Source organism: Apteryx rowi, unplaced genomic scaffold (assembly GCF_003343035.1).
Source record: "Apteryx rowi isolate R43461 unplaced genomic scaffold, aptRow1 scaffold_162, whole genome shotgun sequence".
NCBI classification, from domain to species: Eukaryota; Metazoa; Chordata; class Aves; order Apterygiformes; family Apterygidae; genus Apteryx; species Apteryx rowi.
The window spans coordinates 1,696,989-1,719,535 of NW_020447886.1; the positions used below are offsets into that span (position 1 = coordinate 1,696,989).

At 36.6% G+C, this 22,547-nt stretch overlaps 1 protein-coding gene and 1 long non-coding RNA gene across 5 annotated transcripts in view; one reads left to right on the forward strand and one right to left on the reverse strand.

The window, feature by feature from the left end:
* The window catches only part of TET1 (tet methylcytosine dioxygenase 1), a 93,471-nt gene extending 84,196 nt beyond the window's left edge, over positions 1-9,275 (forward strand). For 2 of the 4 annotated variants that reach the window (XM_026059928.1, XM_026059930.1), the window contains one exon: positions 1,605-2,865. In XM_026059928.1, coding sequence (XP_025915713.1) covers positions 1,605-2,746 — 1,142 coding nt within the window. In that variant the 3' untranslated portion in view covers positions 2,747-2,865. Of the gene's footprint in view, positions 1-1,604 lie in introns of all 4 variants that reach the window. The other 2 variants (XM_026059927.1, XM_026059931.1) reach the window with 2 other exon arrangements.
* Positions 8,572-22,307, reverse strand: LOC112963153. Its single transcript, XR_003252515.1, has 3 exons — positions 22,221-22,307; positions 20,526-20,597; positions 8,572-8,650 (listed from the first exon to the last, which is right to left on the reverse strand). It is a non-coding gene; the product is annotated as an uncharacterized LOC112963153 (long non-coding RNA).
* Between the last annotated feature and the right edge of the window lie 240 nt (positions 22,308-22,547).

Below are 22,547 nucleotides of genomic sequence, written 5' to 3' on the forward strand. Positions count from 1 at the left end.
AGTAGTGTGAATTATGTGTGTGTAATTAAAACAGTCTCCCCGAAGTTCCTTCCCTGCTCCCCCCCGCCGAAGCCCTGCTGCCTCTGCATCCTTGTCCCGCTTCCTCCCCTCTGCTGGCGGCGCTGCCGCCCTCATCTCTGCTCCATCGCCCCACGGAGCAAGTTGCTTCTGGCGAGAGGTGGGGAACTTGCTGGAGCCCCAGCCATTGCCAGAGTGCTGTGGGTTGTGTAAAGACTTATTTTCAGAGAATATAGGGGTCTCTATCAGAGATGATGGAAAATGAAATTTTCAATTGCTGTTTCAGACCTTTTAGGAAGAAGGCATTGGTTTGGCTTTTTTTTTCTTAATTAAGTGACTTTATGTTTGGGGTTTGCTTTCACAGAAGAGGTCTTTAAAAGAGTTGATGCAGTTTTCTTCTGTCCCTCCACAATTTCTGTATTTGTGTAGTAACTATTATGTGTCCCAAACTTATCCCTGTTTGCTTTTTTCTTATTTCTGTTGAAAGAATGTTTTTTAATACATAACTATTTATATATTACTAGAAGAGAGAATACAAAAGAGGATAGTTCTTCTATATTCGGTATTAATTCAAGCAGTTAAACATTCTGTGTATTTATGGAACAAAGAAGAAACACTGACAGAGCCAGTCTTTTATGAGAATACGTAAGAGTTCTCTGTGGGGTGCTAGTTTGCCAGCAAGGGAGATGTAAAGCAATTTTAGGGCCTGATGCAAAGGCAGTCCGAGGCAGGGCAGTTCTCTCCCAGTACTTCAGTGGCCTCTGGCTGAAACGTATCCACGACAAGAACGAGCCGTTTGAGGAGGCTCTTCCATAAAAGCGCACACTTGCAGTGTTGCCAGGACTAGAAACTGCTTAGGGAGCTGACATAAACTGAACCAAGTATGCTTCCAAGAAGGTTTGAAATAATTCATGTTTGGCAATTAGATGGGAGACAGAGCCAAATCACAGGTTGCAGGTTTGTAAAAATGGGTTTACCTTGAGTACGTTGCCAGTAATTTTTTTTTAATTCTGAGAAGTTACTTGCTAATGCACAGATCATTGTAATTCAGTATTATTTTGGTAAGATGGACATGATCTATAAACGTACTTTCTTCTTCAACCATAATCTGGGGTAAGGCTGTCAAGAATTTTGATTGTTTTGCAGGCTTAATTTCAGACAGCCTAAATTTCAGCAATTAATGTAAAATCTTCTACCTAGGGCTTCCTACTGGATTGGGCATTGCTGAAGGCGAGCAGTCAGCTGGTAGGAAGCATCTAGGTAGAACTGGGCTGTGTGAATCTGGACCGAGTACTTAATTGATTTTATTTATTTTATTCATCCCTCTGTGAAATACCTGTCTATTTTATATAACAACACTGAGCAGTCCGACTGGAAAAGGTTAAGGCACTAATTCAGCAAGGTAATTAACATACTATTTTAAGTCATAAAAATATTCATAAAAATATAAAAGTTACCATTCTGAAAAATTTAGAGTTGTCGTTATATCTCTCATATTAGAAAACAATTATGAAAATATTATAAACGGTATATTTTATTAACTAAGTGAGGAAAAATACTTACACTTTGGTGTGCATTTTTTTTAGGGAACAAAACAGATGCTTTAAAACCTGGAATAAAAATGGAGACTTCCGATCACCTCTATGCCATGAAACATACTTCAAACACTACTAAAAATTGCTCTTTATTAAAACAGTATACGGCTTCCTCCCCTTTTAAGGTGGATAGTTTACATCCATATTCATCATTAGCACATAAGCCTGACCTAACAGCAGTGACAAATATTCAACAAGATTTTTCAGTTCCCTACGGGTATTTTGAATGCAGTAGTAAGCAACCTCACGTGACACCTTATATTAATTGTAAGAACTTTGATGTGTCAGTCAAAGATTATACTGGAATTTTGCTGAATGATAAGATGAATGGTGTGCCACCAATTCTTCCAGATGTCACTGCTTCAGGCCCCCCAGCCCATAAAGACCCCCTGCCCAGTATACTTGAACATCAGCCAGACAAACAGAATTGTCAGCTTCAGTTAGACAATTCTCCTTCTTCACAGATGATCAGCTCTTGTGATTTGTCAGTACCGCTAAACTCTCCAGCCAAGGATGCAGTCGGAAGCGAAGCTGACTGTTCTCACGGATGCCCCATGGAAAAGGGTAGCTCCCATCAAGAACAGATGTGTGACTTTGACTGTGTTGATGAAAAGCAAAACAGTGCACTGGGACAACCGGCTGATTCTGAAGAAAAAGCTGAGGAAATGTGGTCAGACAGTGAGCACAATTTTTTGGATGATGATATTGGTGGTGTTGCTGTGGCACCTTCTCATGGTTCTATCTTAATTGAATGTGCAAGACGGGAACTCCATGCTACCACACCTATTAAAAAACCCAACCGAAATCATCCCACGCGAATTTCCTTAGTTTTCTACCAACACAAAAATTTAAATGAGCCGAAACATGGGTTAGCAATGTGGGAAGCAAAGATGGCTGAGAGGGCAAAAGAAAAAGAAAAAGAAGCAGAAAGATTAGGAACAGAAAATACTGAACTAAACTCTAGCAGCAGGAAAACAAAGCAAACCAGTGAAAACAGAGAGATTTTTTATGAAGACAATGAGTTCAACCAAATTCCATCACGCAGAGCATTAACAGTAACTAAAGATAATGTAATAACAGTATCTTCTTACGCCCTCACGCGAGTTGCAGGGCCTTATAACCATTGGGCATAGGTTTTAGTATCAAATGCCTCCTCTTGGTGCAGTGTTACAGTTTCTTTAAGGTGCTGTTAAAGAACAAGTCTCATGTCGTTTACTATTTGTTCATCTCAACCATTTTAAGGCTGAGGTAAAAAAAAAGGGGGGGGGGATTTCTTCTTAAACTGTGACTTTAACATTTGGTGGTGCTCAAGCACATTTTAAGCAAAAAAAAAAAGAAAAAAAAAGTTGTATAGTTTTAATACATTCTAAAAAAGACTTTGTTTAGGTTATTAACCTTGATTGAATCATTCAGTTTATTACCTTTAGGAATTTATATTTTGGTGCTTTAAATCAAGTCTGTTTACTACAAAAATCATTTATAGGGATTTTAACAGGTTCACATTTTATGCTGTTAAATCAAGTTATACAGTAATAGCTCTACACAGCTCTTGGTGCTTAACCACATCAAACAGTTAAAAATAAATAAGCTGAATTATTACTTCATGGTGCCATTGCTTTAACAACTTCCAACCATTGCTGTTATAGTCCAAATTGCAGATAAATCTTTTAGAAAACCAATGAATTTTTTTCTCTTTAGATTTGTCATTATGTATGAAATGAAATTATTGGTAATGATGGCTGGAAGTTGTTTTTAAGCTGTAAATATATATTTTAAAAGCACTTTCTATTTTTAAAATTAACTTGAAATAGTGTAGTATAAGGATCATATTGTCTAAGGTTTGTGCATACTCTACAGAAGAAATCATTTTATTCTTGCTGTGTAGAGTTCCATATTGTTACAGCTGCAGTATGTATGCTAATAGCATATATGATTGTTTTTAGACTTGCCCTTTTTCATTGAAGATTTTATGTTACATATAAACAACCATTATAAAATACAGAAACTTTTATTATTTGTAAGTGATAATACAAATATGAAATTAAGAAACATCTTGTCAATACATGTGTTGCTATTGGAAGTTAGAGGAGTACTATCTGTTTTTCAAAGGCAGCATTTGTTATGATTTATTTGAGCAATAAGTATGTAAGTCTCATTCATTTGGAGCATTTTAAGTTATACGACAACCAAATGTTCCTAATGCCTCAGGGGTGGGATTGTTTTGGGATAAAAAATACCCCCTAGAGTTGCCTTATTCTCTTCTGAAAAAAATAATTAATACTAATTTGGAAAAAATACAAAATAAGTGTTGGAAAGTAAGAAATTTCTAACATTTAACGGCAAATTTTTAGTTGAGAATAACCCATCTGTAATATTCACCAGCTAAGGCTTTCTAAATTCAAACTTTTTTTACAAAAATGTTTTGTAAGAATTTTAAGTGATTTATACATTTCATGTAGAAAGGGTTGTTGTATTCTTCATTCCAAACATTTGACATTTATGTTCTCCAGTTTTGTTGAAAAAGTGACATATCATGAAATGAGTATTTGTGAAACCAGAGGAAAAACAGACACTCCATTACTTTCAAATACTGTAGCATCCCACTCTTCTTTCTGATTCTCCTCTCCTATGTATTTCTTTTTTAAACTTATTTATTTAAACAAATTACCAAATGACAGCGTTAGCTAAGGACCGACCTCATCCTGCACCTTCTTCCATGAGAACAGTTCTGCTTAACTGTACCTGTCCCGCCGGAGCCAGGAGGCCTGCTTGAGTGGGGACTCCTCTCGTGACTGAGAGCTGCAGGATCAGGCCCAGAGACGAAGCTGTACCTTAATTATGCCTCGGGATCCTCCCTGACTGGGTGACCCATAGGTATAATGAGGTTAGAGTTTTCCGGTGTGAAAATATACTAATAATATACTTGATAATATTATAATGTAGTGGTGCTGTAACAAAGGAATATGAAATATCTAGATCTGCTTTATTTAAAACCTAGACAAGGTGCTTTTTTTCTTGAAAAGCTGAACTGTAATCATTATATTTACAGTTTCGGTACGAAAATTAGATGAGCTGTATTTTTAACACATAGTGCCAGTTAGGACCTTGGTGCTACAAATACTTAAATATGGCCGTAGATCAATGAGATTATTGTCCTGTATAAATGTATACAAGTGTAGTGTTTGCAGGAGCCAGGTCAGGTCTGGAGTAGCAATCATTATGTAATGACCTAGGATTCAATTCTACAGGTTCCTGTTAAAATTAACAAAAACGTTGATGGCAAAGGATGGTGGACTTGAACCCATTCTTTGTATCTTACCTATTTTAAGTAAAATTTGTAAAACCGGGTATGCTGCAAATTTTAGTTCAAAGCTTAATATTAGTTCAAATAGAGGATATGAAGGGATTGTAAATAATAATAAAACAAAACCAATATTATGCCATCATTTTGTACCAGCAGTTTTATGCTTCTTGACTATGTAATATACAGTATACATCAAATCATTATGGTATTTTGTGTGCCTTAGATTTCCATTTTAAAACTTGTATATTTTTGGTGAGCCTAAGATTAGTAAGAATTCCAGCTGTCCATACAGTAAGTAGTACTGTACGTTCTCTAGCTGTTCCATTAATGTATTTACTATCTGAAACCCCTTGTCCTACATCATGATGAATCATTTACAGGAAAGAATAGTTCATTGTTTTCACTGATAGTGCTGATAGCTTTAGCTTGTATAATGCAAACTGAAAAATCATTTATCATTCAGCACTCCTATGTGAATAACAATTTTTCTACACAAAATTAGTAAGTCACAGAGCCATCTCTTTACCTTTTAAGATGTTCCAAGTATTGAAGTGGATCATTTTTACTTGAATCTTCCCCTGTAAAGGTCCATCTTTAACATATGTGTGACTGGAGCCTTCAAGATAAAAATGTTCCATTGAAAAACCAGCAGCTTCCCTCAAAGAACTGAGAAATGGAATAGGTGCATATAAAAGGATACCTCCTAACATAGCCCCTGGCAAGTCGCCTCTCAAGTGACTGCATCAGTAAGTCCAGGTCTACCTTATTTGAAATGGAAATTTTAAGAGAAAAATATATCTTAATGTAATAGTAATGTTATTAACTGGTAGGTGCTAAAGCTCACAGTTACTACTCTATTAAAGAATACTTTACGTGAGAAAAATACATCATCTGTACAACAAAATATCAGTTGCGGTGCTCTTTCCTTGACTGTCTTTTACCTAGCTACTTTTTCAATGTATCTAACAGGCAGGTTAGCTGGCCACTTTATCTCCTGGTGTGACACATAGCAGGAAGCTAATATTTTCTATTACTGTACTGCAGTATAGAAAATACAACTATTTACTGTTTTTACAACTGTGTGCTATTTATTGTAACATTTCAGAGTATTTATCAGTCTTGTACACAAAATTATATTCTTTGAGTTTGAGTAAGGTTATCATTTTGTAACAATACTTGTCTCTTGACAGTCGCAAATTTGTGGGTATATTGTCTTCTGGCCCACACAACCACTCTGTAACTTGCTCTTACCCCTTAACAAAGTCCTTCCAGGATGGCCAGGTCAGAAACTGGATCCAAAATTAAGGTAGCTGCGAAGGGCTAGGTCAGACCAACATATTTTACTTGGTTTCTAATAGCTGGCATTATGCTCTCAGTGAAAAACCAGTAGGTGGATACAGGTGGGCTGATGATGGGATGTAGCTGTCCTTGTACTTTTTCACAGGACACTAGCAAAAACAGTTCTGATCCAACATGGGACACGTTTGACTTTCCAGAAAAAATGTGTCCCATCCCTTTCTCTAATGGATCCGATACTACCACTCCATCTTCAGTTTGAAGGGAGTAACACTTTCCACAGAAGTCAGTGCTGTCTGAGTCATGGGGTCCCGGTTGAAATGACTGCATTAGTGCCCAATTAAATAGTGATTTTTACTCATGCAGTTTCTCTGCTCTTACTGATTTGTAACACACTATCTTGTATTACAGAAAACAACAAAAATTATTTCTATAAAATGTTTTAGTCACAAGATCCAAAAAGTTTTTAAAGAAATCAATTTGTTGTGACTTGCTAGTTATAACAGTTGTATTCAGATCTTCCTTAAGAACTTTCTAAGCTAACTATTATTTAGGAATAACTGCTGTTAGCAGTCCTTATCTGAGCTATGACAGTGCTTCTCTRTATGTAAAACAGGAAATAACTGTAGTATCTGAAGCAACATTTTATGTTAAGCATGGGTAAATGGCAACTTCTTTAGTAGTTAGGATTACTTGTAACATACAACAGGCTTTTTCTTTCTTAAAAGATCCTTTTAACATCATTGCAGTATTATGCTAAATTCATTCGGTTAAATTTGGGTCCTGTTTACATTGCTGCAGCCCTGTTGACTGCAATGTGCTAATTTATCAAACTTCCATGCAATTTTCATACTTAGCTGGCTGGATACTGATACTGTTGACCAAAGTTTGTGCCTACTCAGACCCCTGCAACCCTACCACAATTAGGGCTTGCAAGGACAGAAGGAGAGAGATTTGGAATAAATGCTGTTGTATTTTTGGTTAAATACAGAGGTTCATGGATAATATTGCTGGTAGCCATGATAAGTGATTCAAGGTCTGTAGAAAGGTGTAATATCTTCACTACAAGTTTTAAGGCACTCAAGACCACTGGGTCTGTTTCAGACCCATTTCAGGCTTATATTCTTGACACCTTTTTTAGTTTTTCTTATTCAATGGGTTGCTCAACAAGAAAGAGATTTTATGGAAACATACAAATAAAACTGTATCTGCATGTTTTATTTTTAAAATGTAAAGTTCAAACTGCCCTTAATCTCCTATGAAAATTATCTCTCTTTGAAATTAACTTATCTCAAGCTTTTTATCTCAAGATTTCTTATCTCCATTTCAAGTCATCAGCTTTCTAATCTATGGTTTTTATATATGACTTTTCTCAATTTTTGACAGAAATCCTGTAATCTCTATGCAAACAGGAAGAAATAACCACACCCTCAAATACATGAAAAACTAAATTGCATGTCCACTTTCACGCTTTTTATACATAACAGCAATGTATTCATGCAGTGTTAAATGAACTCTCTTTCAGCTTCATGGTTGTCATTAAACTTCTTCACCAGCACAATCTTTGTGACATATCTTCCATAAAATTGTCAGTGTGTTTTATTTCTCACATATGGAAGATGTCTGCCTAACTGTGACCCATGACGCTATATATCTTCTCATCTTAAATAATAAAATTAGAGATGAGGAACAGTCCAATCACACGTGGAAACATTGTTTGGCTTTCCTCTTAACTTTGTCAGGTGGTAATCTAACTTTCAGGAGGAAGTGTGGAGGGAAACCTTTCCACTGTAGAGAAAACGTCCACTGATTATTGTGACACCATGGTACTGGACTGCAATGTCTGCGTTACAGCATTGTTTCTCAGTGGTGAGGATGTGTCGTCATGTCACACAGCCCTGGATATATGTACACATTCATCTGTTTCCTTTAGTTCCTTTGAGGACAGTAATTTTTCCTCTGTTCTCCGTGTGCATATGCTGGTTTCTTTAAAAAAAAAGAAAAAAGGCGGTCACCTTTTCTTTAATCCGTGTAGACAAGGTAGCAAGCACTGCTGTCATCACCAGTCTGCTCATTCTTCCCAGGATCAAGATGGAGAATGTGGAAAGCTAATCAGACACAAAGCATTAATAAGTTACAAAACTGTGAAGGGTACGGTTGGCTTTTGGGCCAGCCTTCTCTGTACACATTTGTGGTTGCCAGGGTACTTCTTTCTATTGACATTTTTCTTTGGTACATCTTATTTTAAATACATAAGTTTTCTTTTTATTAAGTCCATGACACATTGGTGGCCTTCTTTGATCTCAGAGTGGCCAGTGTCAAACGTTCTGAAGATGTGCATACTTAGTATTTTTGTGGCTTCAGTGTCTTCTGGAATTATCTGATGTTGTACTCAAACAGTTTTCACAGGTTGTTTAGGTTGTCCTTCAGTATGTTGCTGCAAAAGTATAATTACATAAAGAGAAGAGATTTATACTTGAGGTTTTCTCAAAGACCAAACATTAACAGTAATACTTAATCAGGCACCAGTATATATAGATCACTTATTTCTTCTAAAGAGTGGTTTAAAACATATTTCATGTTTATTTTGTTGCCGCTATATTAAACATTTTTGGTTATTTCAGAAGAGAGAGTTCAATTTTTAGTTTAATATTGTCATTTATATACTTGTTTCCTAAATTTTGAAGTTTTAATTCTCAATATAGCGCTGTATTATCTCCCTCAAGAACATTTAAATTTACTAGCGTCAATTAGCAGGTATTGCTCTCTAATCCATAGAGATGACAGTGATACTACAGCTACCTTTCTCAGTCTATGGTGTCTTTATGGATCATCCTCTGTGGTTAGTTACTTTGACAGTCAGCACTCGGTTATACTGTAACCTGCTGCTGAATGCTTTAAACACTTATAACTACTCTAGAAGTTTTCCATAACTCTCTGTAGATCTACTTCAGTACTCAGCAGTAGCAATATAAGAGGTCAGCCTACTTGTGAATTTTTTTTTCTCCCAAACTGTCTCTGCTTCATATGTAAACCAGCTAATCTTCATCTCAGGAAAACCATAAGAATTTATTCTTCTTGTGACTCTTCCAAAATCTCTTTCAGTCATCTTTTATCTTTTAAACAGTAGTTTCTTGCTTCTTTTTATGATTTTAATTCATGTTCTCTTATAGGGAGCCTAGACTATTGCAGTTTGATAATTTTTCATTCCAAGAGAGAGGGACATTTCATCATCTTTCACTATCAGTGTTTTCTTGTTTCTAAGTCCAATTAAAATATTTCCAAATTTTTTTTGAACTCTATGTAATTGTTACACTCTGTTCTTATATCTGCAAGTAGCTGAACAAGACACTTTGCAATATTAGCAAACTGCTCACAGCCGTGGCTCTCCAGAGTTGGATATTTTTGCTTCTGTTGTGAGCATCTCTTTGTAATGCCCTCTCTTCTTTTGAATTACTCTATCAGTTCTGTTCAAATCCTGACATAAGACAGACTCTTTAGACAGACTCTGTAGACTGTGCACAATTACAAGAGCAGGAGTGTTTCTTTCCATCTTCTGGTTATATCCCTGTGCAGAGATCAGCTGTAGTCCTTGTGAGAAGCCTGAGTATTGCATAAGTTAAATGCCTTAACTGACGGTGAACTGCTTGGAAAAGAGTGGAACAATGGATTTTTTTTTTTGTTCTTCCTCTGTAGCAGCAAGTGGAAGTGATTGAGCTTGAGCAGAAAATAATTAAATATGATCTGCCTTTTATAAAAGGGTATAGGAGTGTCAGCATCACTGTTTTCCTCTTTTTGAGATACAAAGATGTAAGAATCCTTTCTTCACTCTAGTTCCCCATTTCATCCCAACGTTGTTTGCAGTGTCTAACCACATACTCTTAACTTTAGCTTTAAATGACACAAGATGCTTCTCAATGCTGTACCCTTAATTCTTCCCACAACAGCATCTATTCTCTTTTTTTTCTACTGGACCATGATACACATCATTTTCCCATCTGTATTTATATTAAAATGCTAGAATCTTCCAGCAGTGTAGTTGCAATGAAGTCAAGATTTGGGTGCTAAACAAGTTATGTTAAGGTGACCTACTCTTGTTTGGTGTGACAGGTTGACAATGCTATTCTCAACACTTTGCACACCGTACCAGCTTTCCTTATAAAGTGGAAGGGTGCAGGTTGTAGACCTCAAAAAAGGACACAGGTAAGAAGCAGGACAGATGTGGCAGTTAATCTACAGAGAGTTACCAGTTACAGTAGATGAACTGTATTCCAAAGAAGCGCTGTTGCAATGGAGCAAGGGAACTGTTAGTTTGACGTTCAGTATTGCAGTTGTTGCCACAGAACATTTTAATTACTGTTGTGGAAAGTTTTGTGAATTGAATGATTGATAAATATTTTACATGTATATCTGTATTTTTATTATAATATTGTAATGGAAAAAGGTCTAGGGTTTGGGTGTGTTTTTTTTAAATAAGAATAAAAGGCCTGATTCTCATTTATACTACTGTCCTTTGCATCACATTAAAAGGATAAAGGGGCCTTAAATGGATATCCATTTAGCTTACGTCCTTTGGAATATCCCGTTACACTGATAGTGGTATAAAAGGTCATTAGTATAAATCGGAACCGTTGCCAAAAGACTGATTTGTACAATCATCAGAAATCAATTTCATGATATCCCTATTGCACACATATTGGCCAGTAACATCCAAATTATCACTAGTTTAGAAATACAGGTTGAAAAGAAACTGGTCTGGTTTATTTTGTAACAGGTTATAAGTATTCATTTATATTGGCTGTGCTTCTTCCAACCTTGTCTACAAAGAGAATGTGGTAGAAGACTTGTACCTCAAGATAATGTCCTGGCCAGAAATTGGCAGAATTGTGAATAATATTAATTCTAAGTCTGGGCAATTTTTCTTCAAATAATTACATTTTTTCATTATTTGATCCCTTCTATTTGATCACATAAAAAGGGGTTTTGAGAATCTACTTAGCTCCATTCTTTGCTGACTTAAGACCCAACAGGGTGTGTGTGCAGTACTGTGTGATGCTGCCACAGTGGGGTGAATTTTGAGACACATAGCTAAGAGCCAACACTTCCTATCTGCCTTAATTGTGGTGATCCTAGACAGTGAAAAAGTTGGCCCTGTTCTGTATGCTTGAGTCATGCAAAGCTTCCTTGCTGCCAATGGGTGCATTATATGAGCATCAAGCCCCACTATATTCCAGTTATGAAATATTTCTTTCAAAAAAAGAGAAAATAACATTGTTGACAAACAAAATCCTGTATTTTCATTCTTAACTTTATAAACTGTAGTGATACTGTAGAGCCTAATGAGAACAGATTTTATACTAACTTTGTGAATGCCAGTTGTGTGAATCCATGCAACTCAAAAGCCAGTGTCTGAGCTTTGTGAGTCTCTAGTCCTCTAAATAAAAAATAACAGTAGGCCAGAAAAGCAAACCTGATATCCCAATATCATTAAAAGAAAGCCAGTTCTAACTAATCCAAACATTTAGACGCTTCAGGCTTTAAAAATTAATTATTCTAAGATTATTTGTTTAGTTTGGAAGAGGACAGCTCTTCATAATGTGACAATATTATACCAGGTCACAAATGCTGTTCAAAACTTGATATCATAAGAATGAACATTAATTTGTAAGAGCACACCATACTAAAATGCTAGGGTTAATGATTTTTTCCCTGATATAAAAAAATTAAAAGATTAACAGTATGCCAAAGCAAACAACAAAAAATTGCCAGGATTTTCTTTTTTTCTTCCTCTCTTTCTTTCTTTCTCCTTCTTTCCTTGGGATGCATTTGATATTTATTTTTGAACTCTGAATTTGAGGTTTTGGACTATTTCCAGTTACCAACCTACTGTATTTAGATCTGAAACATAAAATAACTTTTTAAAGCAAAAGAAGTTTATGTACAGGGAGAAAAAAAATCAGAAAGTAAAAGCACTTCATTATGTCACAGTATTTACAGGAGAAAGTATAAAAGTTACTTCCTTTCTTGAAAAATATTTGGGGCCTGACTCTCTCCTAGTTTAACTGAGCATAGCTTCATAAGGCTAATGGAGCTGTGAGGAGTTACACTAGCTGAGGAACTGAACCTTAAAATCTTCTTTGCAGACAAGGGAACCCTTACCAGCAGTACTTGAAGACTTGTGAGTTGTGACTGCATGTTACTTGAAAGATCTAATTAAGCTATGTTTTTTGGTGCAAGCAGTTGTTGTACATGATTTCATGTTTATGTAGCAAGATGCATTGAAATGTTGATACTAGTATTGAAACATACATGTAAAAATTGTTGTTGTGGAAATTGTCTGTTCTGTTCTATTTTTCTTGTGTGTCTCATCTGTTTAGAACGTAAACTTTCATTTTTTATTGTCCTAACTGAATAAGGCTAAATGAATACTGTAATTGAAAATATATTTTAAATCTTGTCATGAGTTTTTAAAAAGACTATTACAAATTGTATCATTCCTGATTACACAGAACTTTGTGGGTGGTTTTAAATAAATTTTATACTTCTATTTTGCACTTAGTCGTCTAATTTTTCTTTCCTGCATTTTATCTTCTTGTAAAATGCTTTCAGAAATAAAAGAATGCTGTTTCTCAACACAAATTGGATTCCCCCAAAATAAAGTCATGCTGAAGTAATTAGAGTTAGGACTGAAAATTTAGGCCAGGAGAGCCTGTACCATACAACTTATAGCAAGGTTAGTGCCCTGGTTTATAATACAGAATATGATGTCACACAAATGTAGTAGAGCTTAGTATTGACCATTTAAAACCATTACACAGTTTTAAATTTTAGATGGGAATTAAAAAATTAGTGATTCTAGACCTAGAAATAGTTTCATTTTGCAGCACATCTGAGGGTACTGAAAACCTCATCAAAGAGATTCTGACAATAGCAAGAAGTTATTCTAATAAAAAATACTATATTCTCTACATTCTGTATACTATGTTTATATTGTTTGCCCTGTAGTCAGTAAAGCGGGCCTTCTTGTTAAGGGAAGAGTAAGACAAGTATTAATAAAGGTATTTTCAGCTTTTGAAACATTTCCTCTGCAAAAGTTTATGCTCTTATCACTAATAACCTTTGCTACGTTTAGAAATATATTCACAAGTTAACTCGGGCCTACAGGACTACAGTTTGGGCTTATCAAAGTCTGAGATTTCTGCAGTGGACAGAACAGGCAGGGGCATACAGCATGCGGCTACCCGACCCCTTGTTGACCAGTCTGCCTGTGCTCGTGTGCAGGACTGAACTGTCCCAGGCAGAGCCGACAGCAACAGAAGCAGTCGGAAAATTCGGAGCTTCATTTTCTTTTGACTGAAAGACCAAAACATTTCTGAACACTCTTACATGAAGTGCCTTATTTTTCTACAAGCCCTGTCTGGCAGAGCAAGGTTATGGGAATCATTTACTGTGGTTTTTAATTCCCATCCAGTGGAAATGGTCCAGATTTTGTTTCAAATGAGAGGGTACTTTTTTTCTGGAGACACAATACACCTCAGCTCTAGTCAGCTTTCCTATGTAACATTTAGTGCAGAACAGCAATACTAGAGAGATTTCCTGTTCTTTAGATGTGAAGGAAAGAAGGAAAACAACTCTTACTGCTCACATTTGCTTTCTTCCCTTCTCCAGTAAATGCAATAGCAAAAGCTGTTGTTACAATAATCTTCCAGAAAACTGAAATCTCCTACAAGGCAGGAAAATGCTACTACACTCAGGCTCTAATACCTCCTTAGTAATATAAAGTAAATTATGTGATATGGTGCATGTAGTCCCTGGGAACCAGATGTGGTAATCCAACAGGAAGGCCTTTACCCTTCTATGTCACTCGCTGCTCTTTTAGAGGATAATCATGAACGGGTTTTATAGCGACTGGTTTCCCAACCCGCCCCAGGCCTTCTCTAAGCCACACTGTCAAAGCTTTTGATGGAAGTGCACGTTCCACAGCTTGCTGCTGGGGTCAGTAACATATAGCACCGATGTCTAAGATAGCATGCAGCTTCTGAATGGCACTTAAGGAGCCGGGAGCTGACCCAAGAACATCATCTCAAGAGAGACACCTGTAAGCAGCAACATTTTCCAGCTCCCTTTGAGGTACTGGCAGCCAACTGCATCTTGCCACCCCCTGAGGTTCCCACTGCCCAATCTGCTCCCAGTCAGAGCCACATTTCTGAACAGCCAATATTTTACTAAAACCTTTTCATATATTAGAGAGTATATTAATACATACAGAGATTTTAAAATGCAGATTCACCTGTAACTTGTGGGAACAAAAACAAATAAAAGTGATTGGCCCTACCATCCCTGAAAGTTTGCCAAACATTCATTTATCTCTATCTCATAGCTCAAGAACTGGAGGTAGCTTCAGTGCATTTTCATGTTTTGAAGTTCTTATATAAGCTATACAGGTAATAGAAAATTCATGTAATACAGTTGGTTGCTTCTACATTTTTAAGATGTATAACCTCAAATTGTAATATCTGTTAAAAACTGTATTAATTGTAACAACAGCTTAAACTGCAAGTTTACAAAATTTTTGCTAGTGCTGTATTATACTGTTCAACAGTGCTCTAATACCTGATAAAGATTAGAATGGCAGGGCATTTATTGAAGTTTGAGCGCTGTCAGATAATACTAATGCCAGTTTCTGTTGTTATATACTATTGTCTGCCTGACTTTTGTTTCATTTTTTATAAATATTCCTCTGAATAACCCTAGAGRATTATTCATTACAAAAAGAATGCTACCCAATGCAAATGAGGTCATGCAAAGCCTTTTATGTTTTATCTTTGAAAGTCCTTGTATCTCATCTAAACTTAACTTGTATCTTCAAAATGGATGTTGATTGATATATAGGACTTTCTGTGGATTCTCCACATCAAAATGAGCATCATATTCAAAACTAATTTTAGCACAAACAAGACAATGCTTCAACTAATCATGTTTTGGTTTAGTACATGGCCTAGATGGTCTAAAATAAAATAATTAGCAGGGATACCTGCTTGTGTTTTTGATCTAAGGCACATTGAAAAAGGTGTTAAAAATATGGAAATCTAAAGCCGAGCTATTTCAATAACCATTTGATGGAGTGTGATTCTTAAAATGGGCCTCTAATTCCCAGTCCAGTCTGCTTACTTCAGAATACAGTTTTGCTTTTATAATATACACCAGTTATACAAAATTCTTAGCAGCTGAGTTCTTGAAATTTTCAATATTTTTGTCTTCTTCCACTAGGCCAAAACTGACTCATAATCATCTCCACTGTATCATGCATGCATCTCTCTTTATTCCTAACAAAATTGGGTAACACTTCTCCCCTGTTTGAGCCTGAAGTAGCCCAGAATTGTTGCTGGAGGCACCAAGACTTAGCCTCATTTTTCTACTCAGAATAGTAAAAATTTTGCTTCCTATGGCAAAACAAGTTGGCAGTTCAGTTTCTTGTGACCACATTGTTTTGTAAGTAGCCTTTTGTTTTTGCACAGTGGTGACTTTAACTCCATTCACTTGAGGGATCCCTTCAGAGAAATCAAGTACTAAGCCTTTTTTTCCTCAATGAGCACTTCTATGACAGACCCTAACTAACTTCCGCACTAGCGGAAGAGCCTTGTAAGGACTGGTCTGGTTCACAGTTGCTACGAATTTTGAAAGGATGAGATGAGCTGGGCTGCTGCAAATCCTGAGGGCATGAAGCTGTGAGTGGCTCAGGTGTGCCACTGCTTAACAACACTCCTTAAGCTGCAACTCTTCTGAGGCCTGACCAGCACAGTCAAAGAAAAGCAGAATGCTCCACATTAGTGTGCTCACCAGCAAGCCTTGCAGGGGCCAGAGGCTCTAGATCACCCCAAAGCGCACAGACAAGTACTTCCTCTATGTGTAATTTCTATTGTGTCTGAGCAAACTGAGTAGAAACTAGAGTTTAAATGTTTCTCCGTTGCCTTCTCGCACTGGAGGAGCCGTTACTTGGGGCTGTTACCGTATGCAGAGTTCTGAGGATGTTCTTAGTTGTTCCTGTGTCTTGCAGCCTGCATAGTCCAAAGCAAGTGACATCTCTGAATCTCTATGTTCAGCTGCACCACAGTGGGAATTATATCTGCCTGGCCTTCAGCTCTTGCTCTGCTCAGGAAAGAGACTAGATACTGCGGGCAATAGTAGAAGGGAAATTAGTTCTTGGCTCTCAATCTCCTGCTTTTCAAGCAATGGAGCTAAGACTTTAAAGGTGGTCAGGATTTTTCTTCCCATCTTTCTTTGAGCACTTTAGGAAAACCCTGTTCTTCTAGATGTATCAGATTCCATTCTGTGTGTGAGAAGGGATTTCTCATGTATCTCCTTATAATCTTGCTATGTGAAAGGTAGAATTAGTGCACTTCTATAGACAGGCAAAAAAGGTTGCTCAAACACATGTCACCTCAAGTAAGCAGGAAGGAATCCTTAATCAGGGCAGCTATCCCTGTACTCCTTGGTCAACACAAATTGTACCTCTTTTTCTTTCCATAAATCATGAGGAACGATCCAAACATTACAGCTCTCCCTAGACAAGAAGCCACACATAAAACTAATATTCACAATATTTCTTCCTTCAACTAAAATTAGATAAGATATCCTATACTCCTCTAAGAACCTTATAAAACTCAGATGAGTACTTGTGATTAAAGTAAAATGTTAAACTCTTATGCAAAAACAAAACAGTCACAAAATTTGAAACCAATTCTATCTGATTTTAGTTAAGAAATTACCTTACTTTTAAAGGCATAGTTGTATTTTCCAACTAGAGATTCCCCCTTTTGCAAGGATGTATTTCTCTGAAACTTCAGCATTAACTGTGATTGTCCAAAAATTTTTTTGAAATGGAAGCTTCCTTCCAAGAAATGTTTTTGATCATAAGAATGTATTTTCTTGAAATTTTGAAGTGTCAAATGGGACTATTCAGGAGAAAAGTCTGCTATGTACTCATTTAGGAGAACCAAGAACCAACTGCTTATATAAAATAACTGCGCTCAAGCAAAGAAGCATTGGTTCAGCTGAAGGAAAGCCAACATTTCATGGGATTTGACAGAAGAATAGCTGCAAACAACCCAGACCCTGCAGGCCTGTGTGCAGGGATCTGATTTCAGAACTGAAACACAAATATTTTTAGTAGTTATCTCACTAAGTGTTGACTAGCCCCGCTAACAGGGCACCAAGATGGTGTTTAGGCTACATTTCATCTGTCCAACACTGTCAATCTGTTCACTCCTCTATTTATCCCAGAATACCATCTAAGTTATTAGCTGAAACATGTTAAGAATTTCATTTACTTATTTTGGCAGAAACACATATCTCCTCTTCTTGAGTCTATTGTATGTTCCAGTTGCTTTAGTTGAAGATTCTATGCATCACTTTAGCTCACTTCAGTCATTTACAGAGATCACAGTGTGATTTAATACTGTATTTAATCTATTATAAACTACAGCAAAATGCAGAAACCCTTATTCTTGATATAGATAAGTGACTGGTATGAGAGGCAGTCAAATGTGCTACATCGAGATCAATCCCCTAATGGTTTCACTGTGTCAAACCTCTACATGTAATAGCAATGAAGACAGCTGTGGGATGCACTGTAAAATATTCTGGGGTTCAGCCTTCTAGCACATATGGTCAAACTTGAATTGAGGAAGGACCAATCTTCTCTCAAATACATGCACCTTTAATTTAAATTTAAGGAAATAAAGTTACAAGTGCACCCAATCTTACAAACACATGGTATATATAATGAGAGATGTGGTAGAATTTCAGAATTTAGGGGATGCACAGATGACATTTTTTAACTCAGAACCGTAAATGTTCAAATTAAAATCTACAAACAACCCATTAGGTAAAAGCCCTTACATAAAAATTCTAGAAATGGGACCTTGTTCAGAGTGGGATCTCCAATACTTTTGTAACATCAATAAATGCTAATGAATTTCACCATGAGATAAGAATCCCTTCTCTGAGCTTCCTGAAAGCAGTATCTTAAAGCTATTTTACTGAATCATTGCCAATCCCCTTAGACAGGAAACTTTATCAGTTAAATATATTGTATGTGATGGCCCCTGTAATCCTGGTGTATATTAGCATCAAAATAATTAAAAATAATATAAATGCTCTAGCATAAACTAAACAAATTCAGGCTTTGTCAGAAGTCCATTCTGAACCCATTTAATTTTGTCTGGATATAGTAGACCGTGACATAAGATCTTTATCCTTTTTTTAAGAGCTTATAGCGGTAGGGGGGAACATTTTGCATGTCACACATTTGCAATCTGCTAAACCCAATCAGGTAGACTTTTAACTCTATGACATCCCTCCTGTGTTTTTGAGTGGTCTGGCAAGTTCAGAAATACTTTTGTTAAATGCTTTGTATAGTAGTATGTAATAAATTTATGGTACTAAATGTTTCAAGTGGTTAGGGAATGGAAAGTTTCAGTACATATGAGATCTCAGAAAAGAACTAAGAGAAATTTCTGTGCAAGAAAAAATTCTGTTAATCTGTTCAGAAGGTTATATTCTACTCTTGGCTCCTATAATTCAAGCATCAAAAAAGCCATTGACTGAACTGCTGTTGCCATCAGGTTTTCCTGGTATCACTGAATATCTGGAAAGGTAAAAACACATTTGAATTCCTGAATGATCTTTGCTGACCTTCTGAAGAGAGTATGTAAATAAACCTATCAAGAGCTACAAAGAACATGCTCCAGAAATAATGTGCGTGTGTGTGTGTGTGTGTGTGTGTGTGCGTGTGTGTGTATGTATATATATATGAATGTTAATTCAGGAATTGATCAAGATGCATGATAATCTGTTCTCAACAAGAATATGAAAGAAACATAATGGGTCACACCACCAAAGTTGTACACCATCAAAATTCAGTGAAATAACCATTTCTCTGGCAAAGGTCTTATATGAGCTGGACAGATACAATATCCCCAGTTACTGATTATTATTAGTTTTCTTCCCTGTAGTTTCATGTTTGGTGTGAAACACTAATTGCTGTGTCTTCTCAATTGCACAGATTGTCAAAATTATGTTTATTAAAACATTATAATTTCCCCTCCAATTCATTCAAACACACAGTATTAACACAGTTAAATCTGTTTCTGGCTTTTTTTTTTTTCCCCAACAAAAATGAGCCTCTTACATGCCTCCTTCAATAGTTTTCTTTCACAGCATGTACCTAAGATACTTCAGACTAGTTTTTTTTCTAACACAGGAAAATATTACAGTCTCTGCTGCTGCTGTATAGTGACAACTGGTTGATAAATGCTTAATTTTTTTGTGTGAAGGACACTATAAATCAGGTGTGCAGCCATCATACCTTTATTATGATGTGGAACTCTGTAGTGTCAATAATGTGTAGTGGTTTAGTAAAGAGAAATACTGAAGCATCTGTGCTAGTGTAGGTACGAGGGTAACTTGCCTCTGAAGCATATGGTCCTTATCTTGTGCTTACATACAGCCTGACCCATGTCTTCGCTTTCAAAAGAAGGATAAAGCATTATAACCGTTCTCTGTATTTCCCTTTATTTGGAAAAAATAGGACTTCTATTTTTCCAAGGCTGTGAAGTACAATGTATTTCTAAAAGCAATGACAATTACTATTTGCAGCTGATACTCAGTCATTCCTTTTAGATTGTAAAACCCCTGCAGCAAACACTTTGTTTTGTGGTGCATTTGTACAGCAACAAGTAAGTTCATGATACAATCACAGTTATGAGACACCTTAGGGGCATACTGAAGATAGTAAAGATTTGTTTGATGATGAATGTGATTATTTTTCTGCTCCTTCAAGATCTAGGGGATCTGAAGCTGGAGTCATCAGTGAGTTTCACTAAGGGCAAATGTTGCTATCTCAAAAACAAATTTTAGGTTTTTTTTTTTCTTTTTCAGCTGAAGGTGAGATACTGATACTACACCAAACACAAAATACAATGTGGCAAATGTTGATACATATCAACATCAGTGCAGATCTAAAATGTATACTATCTGCAGAAAAAGTACAATTTCATATTCCTTGAGCTAATGGAGAAGCTCCTTTGTCTCAAAGCAAGCCATACACTAGCTTTTTCAGCTACCCAGTATGCTCATTAGAGACCTGCATGATATCCATGTCTAAATCTGCATTCCACCCACACCCAGTATGAAGAACAGCATGCTTCTACTTGCTACTTAAGTGTTTATACTTCTCAGTGTATTAGTTATTGCTTCTACAGTGCTGGATCAGTAAGGCTGGCTGATGTGGTAGTAGAAAATATACTTACTTCTATGATTGTGTTAACAGTGGTATACATAGAGGTGGTGGTGATGATTTTGAGAGCTCTTTTAGTCACAATCTTAAAAAAAAAAAAAAAGCGATTAGTTTTAAACCCTTTTAAAAAACAGTATTTAATTAAGTACCAACTGAGCCCCTGTTCAAAAGAATATAGCTGTTTTCATTCCATAAACATTCTGGTAATAAAGAACATGTACACCACTGTAGAAGGTGCCACAGATCAACTTAATGGCTTTCTGGGGCAAAGCATTGACAGCTGAGTGCTGAAGGCCAGAGATCCAAAATACTAGCTATTTGCACTATGAGATCTCACTACTATGTAGCATTTCCTGATACCAAAGTTCTATTCTTTGCTCTTTTCCATTCATCTTTGTTAAACATACCAACAGTGCCAGAAAGCATATGAAGTTCTTTGCTTATACTCTTTCTGTATTACCTTTTCTCCCCACAATATCCCCAGCTTATTCTTAACTCCCTTAACTACCAGAAAGGCTGAAGGCAGATTATGCTCATTTTTCCCTGCTAATTTTCTCTTTTCTCAACTTGTCTGATTATTTTAAGCAAATCTGTAGAAATTTCATACCATTTAGACCTCTGCCCCTTTATCATTTTTGTCTGAAATTGTCCGATGTACTTAAAAGATATACAGGACTTGCAAAAAAGAAGGGAGAAATGGAGCGATTACTTAAGCCTATGGGTTTGTTTGTTTAAAGAAATGAGACTAGATGTACTCATTTAATTTGGCAGTGTGCTTTCTATTACGACTGTTATTCATTACAACAATATCACAACAGCATGGTTTATCTTGAAAAGAGAATGCAGAGACCTAAAGAAAGCAACAGGAGTCATTAGTGTACCAAAAATAGCAATGGCAACATTTGCCAGCTAAAGAGAGCAAAATATATGTGGAGAGGAAAAAGTACATGAAGTTATATACTACTTCAGATAACAGGAAATAAGGCTTGTGGTTTCCTAAGAGGATCAGTAAGAGTTATACATTCTCTGATTTTAAAAAAGACTCTGGGACAGAAGACTGAACAAACAAAGGTACTTTCCAAAATTCTGACATTTGCTGAAACTTATTTTCTCTTTTAATACAGTTTTGCCTCATCTTTTTCATTTATAGCATGGGAGAGAACCCTGTTATATTTTTAGCCTCTAAAGCCTATTTCCAGGTTAAAGAGTACAGATTCTGCAAAGTCCAATGGCAGAATTTGATGGAGTAATGCCAGGAGTAGATATGAATAAGGCTTAAAATGTTATTTTGTTTTGTTTTTAATTAAGAACAATGCTTACCAGCGTACAACATCTTCAACCCTAAGAGGTTATGGTTTAAGCCTAAGCTGCACTGCCCTTTAAAGTTCTACCACAGATCTACCTGCGTGTAGTATTGGATACCAAATGCTGAAATAAATTTTTATTTACCTGGTGGTCTTCTGCTTTTTTTTTTCCTAGTTGCCCTTCTACAACATAATGCAGCCCACAGCAAATGAGAACTTAATTTACCCTTAAGAGGAAAAATCTACTTGATGTTGTTGCCTTTCAATGCATCTATCAAGGATGGATTTTACTCCATCATCAAACTTCAATTTTTTTAACAATGTCAAGTAAACACCTAGCAGTCCCACTTTCACACTCAGAGTGTGTTTTGTTGACTTCTCTAAAGTGCTGAGTAACAACTTACACGTGTATTTTCCCTCGAAGCAAACTCTGGTCAAAACCAATGTAAGGGATGGAAGACTTTATAGCATCAATGGAAGCGGGAGGGAAGGGAGATCACTGCTGCCCATGAACTACTGCAACGGCTCCTGCTCCTGGCTGCAATTTCTGTGGCAAAGCACCTCGTCCAGGGCTTTGACGAGCTCGCTCTCCCCGCCCCAAGTGAGCCCCCGGGCTGCCTGTGTGCACGTGTGCGAGCCGCTGCTCCCTTTCAGATGACACCTTTGTCCCCTCGGCCGAGCAGAAGTGCAGCTTTTCGTTTTTTTTTTTTAAGCACTGCAGCGCTCCGCTC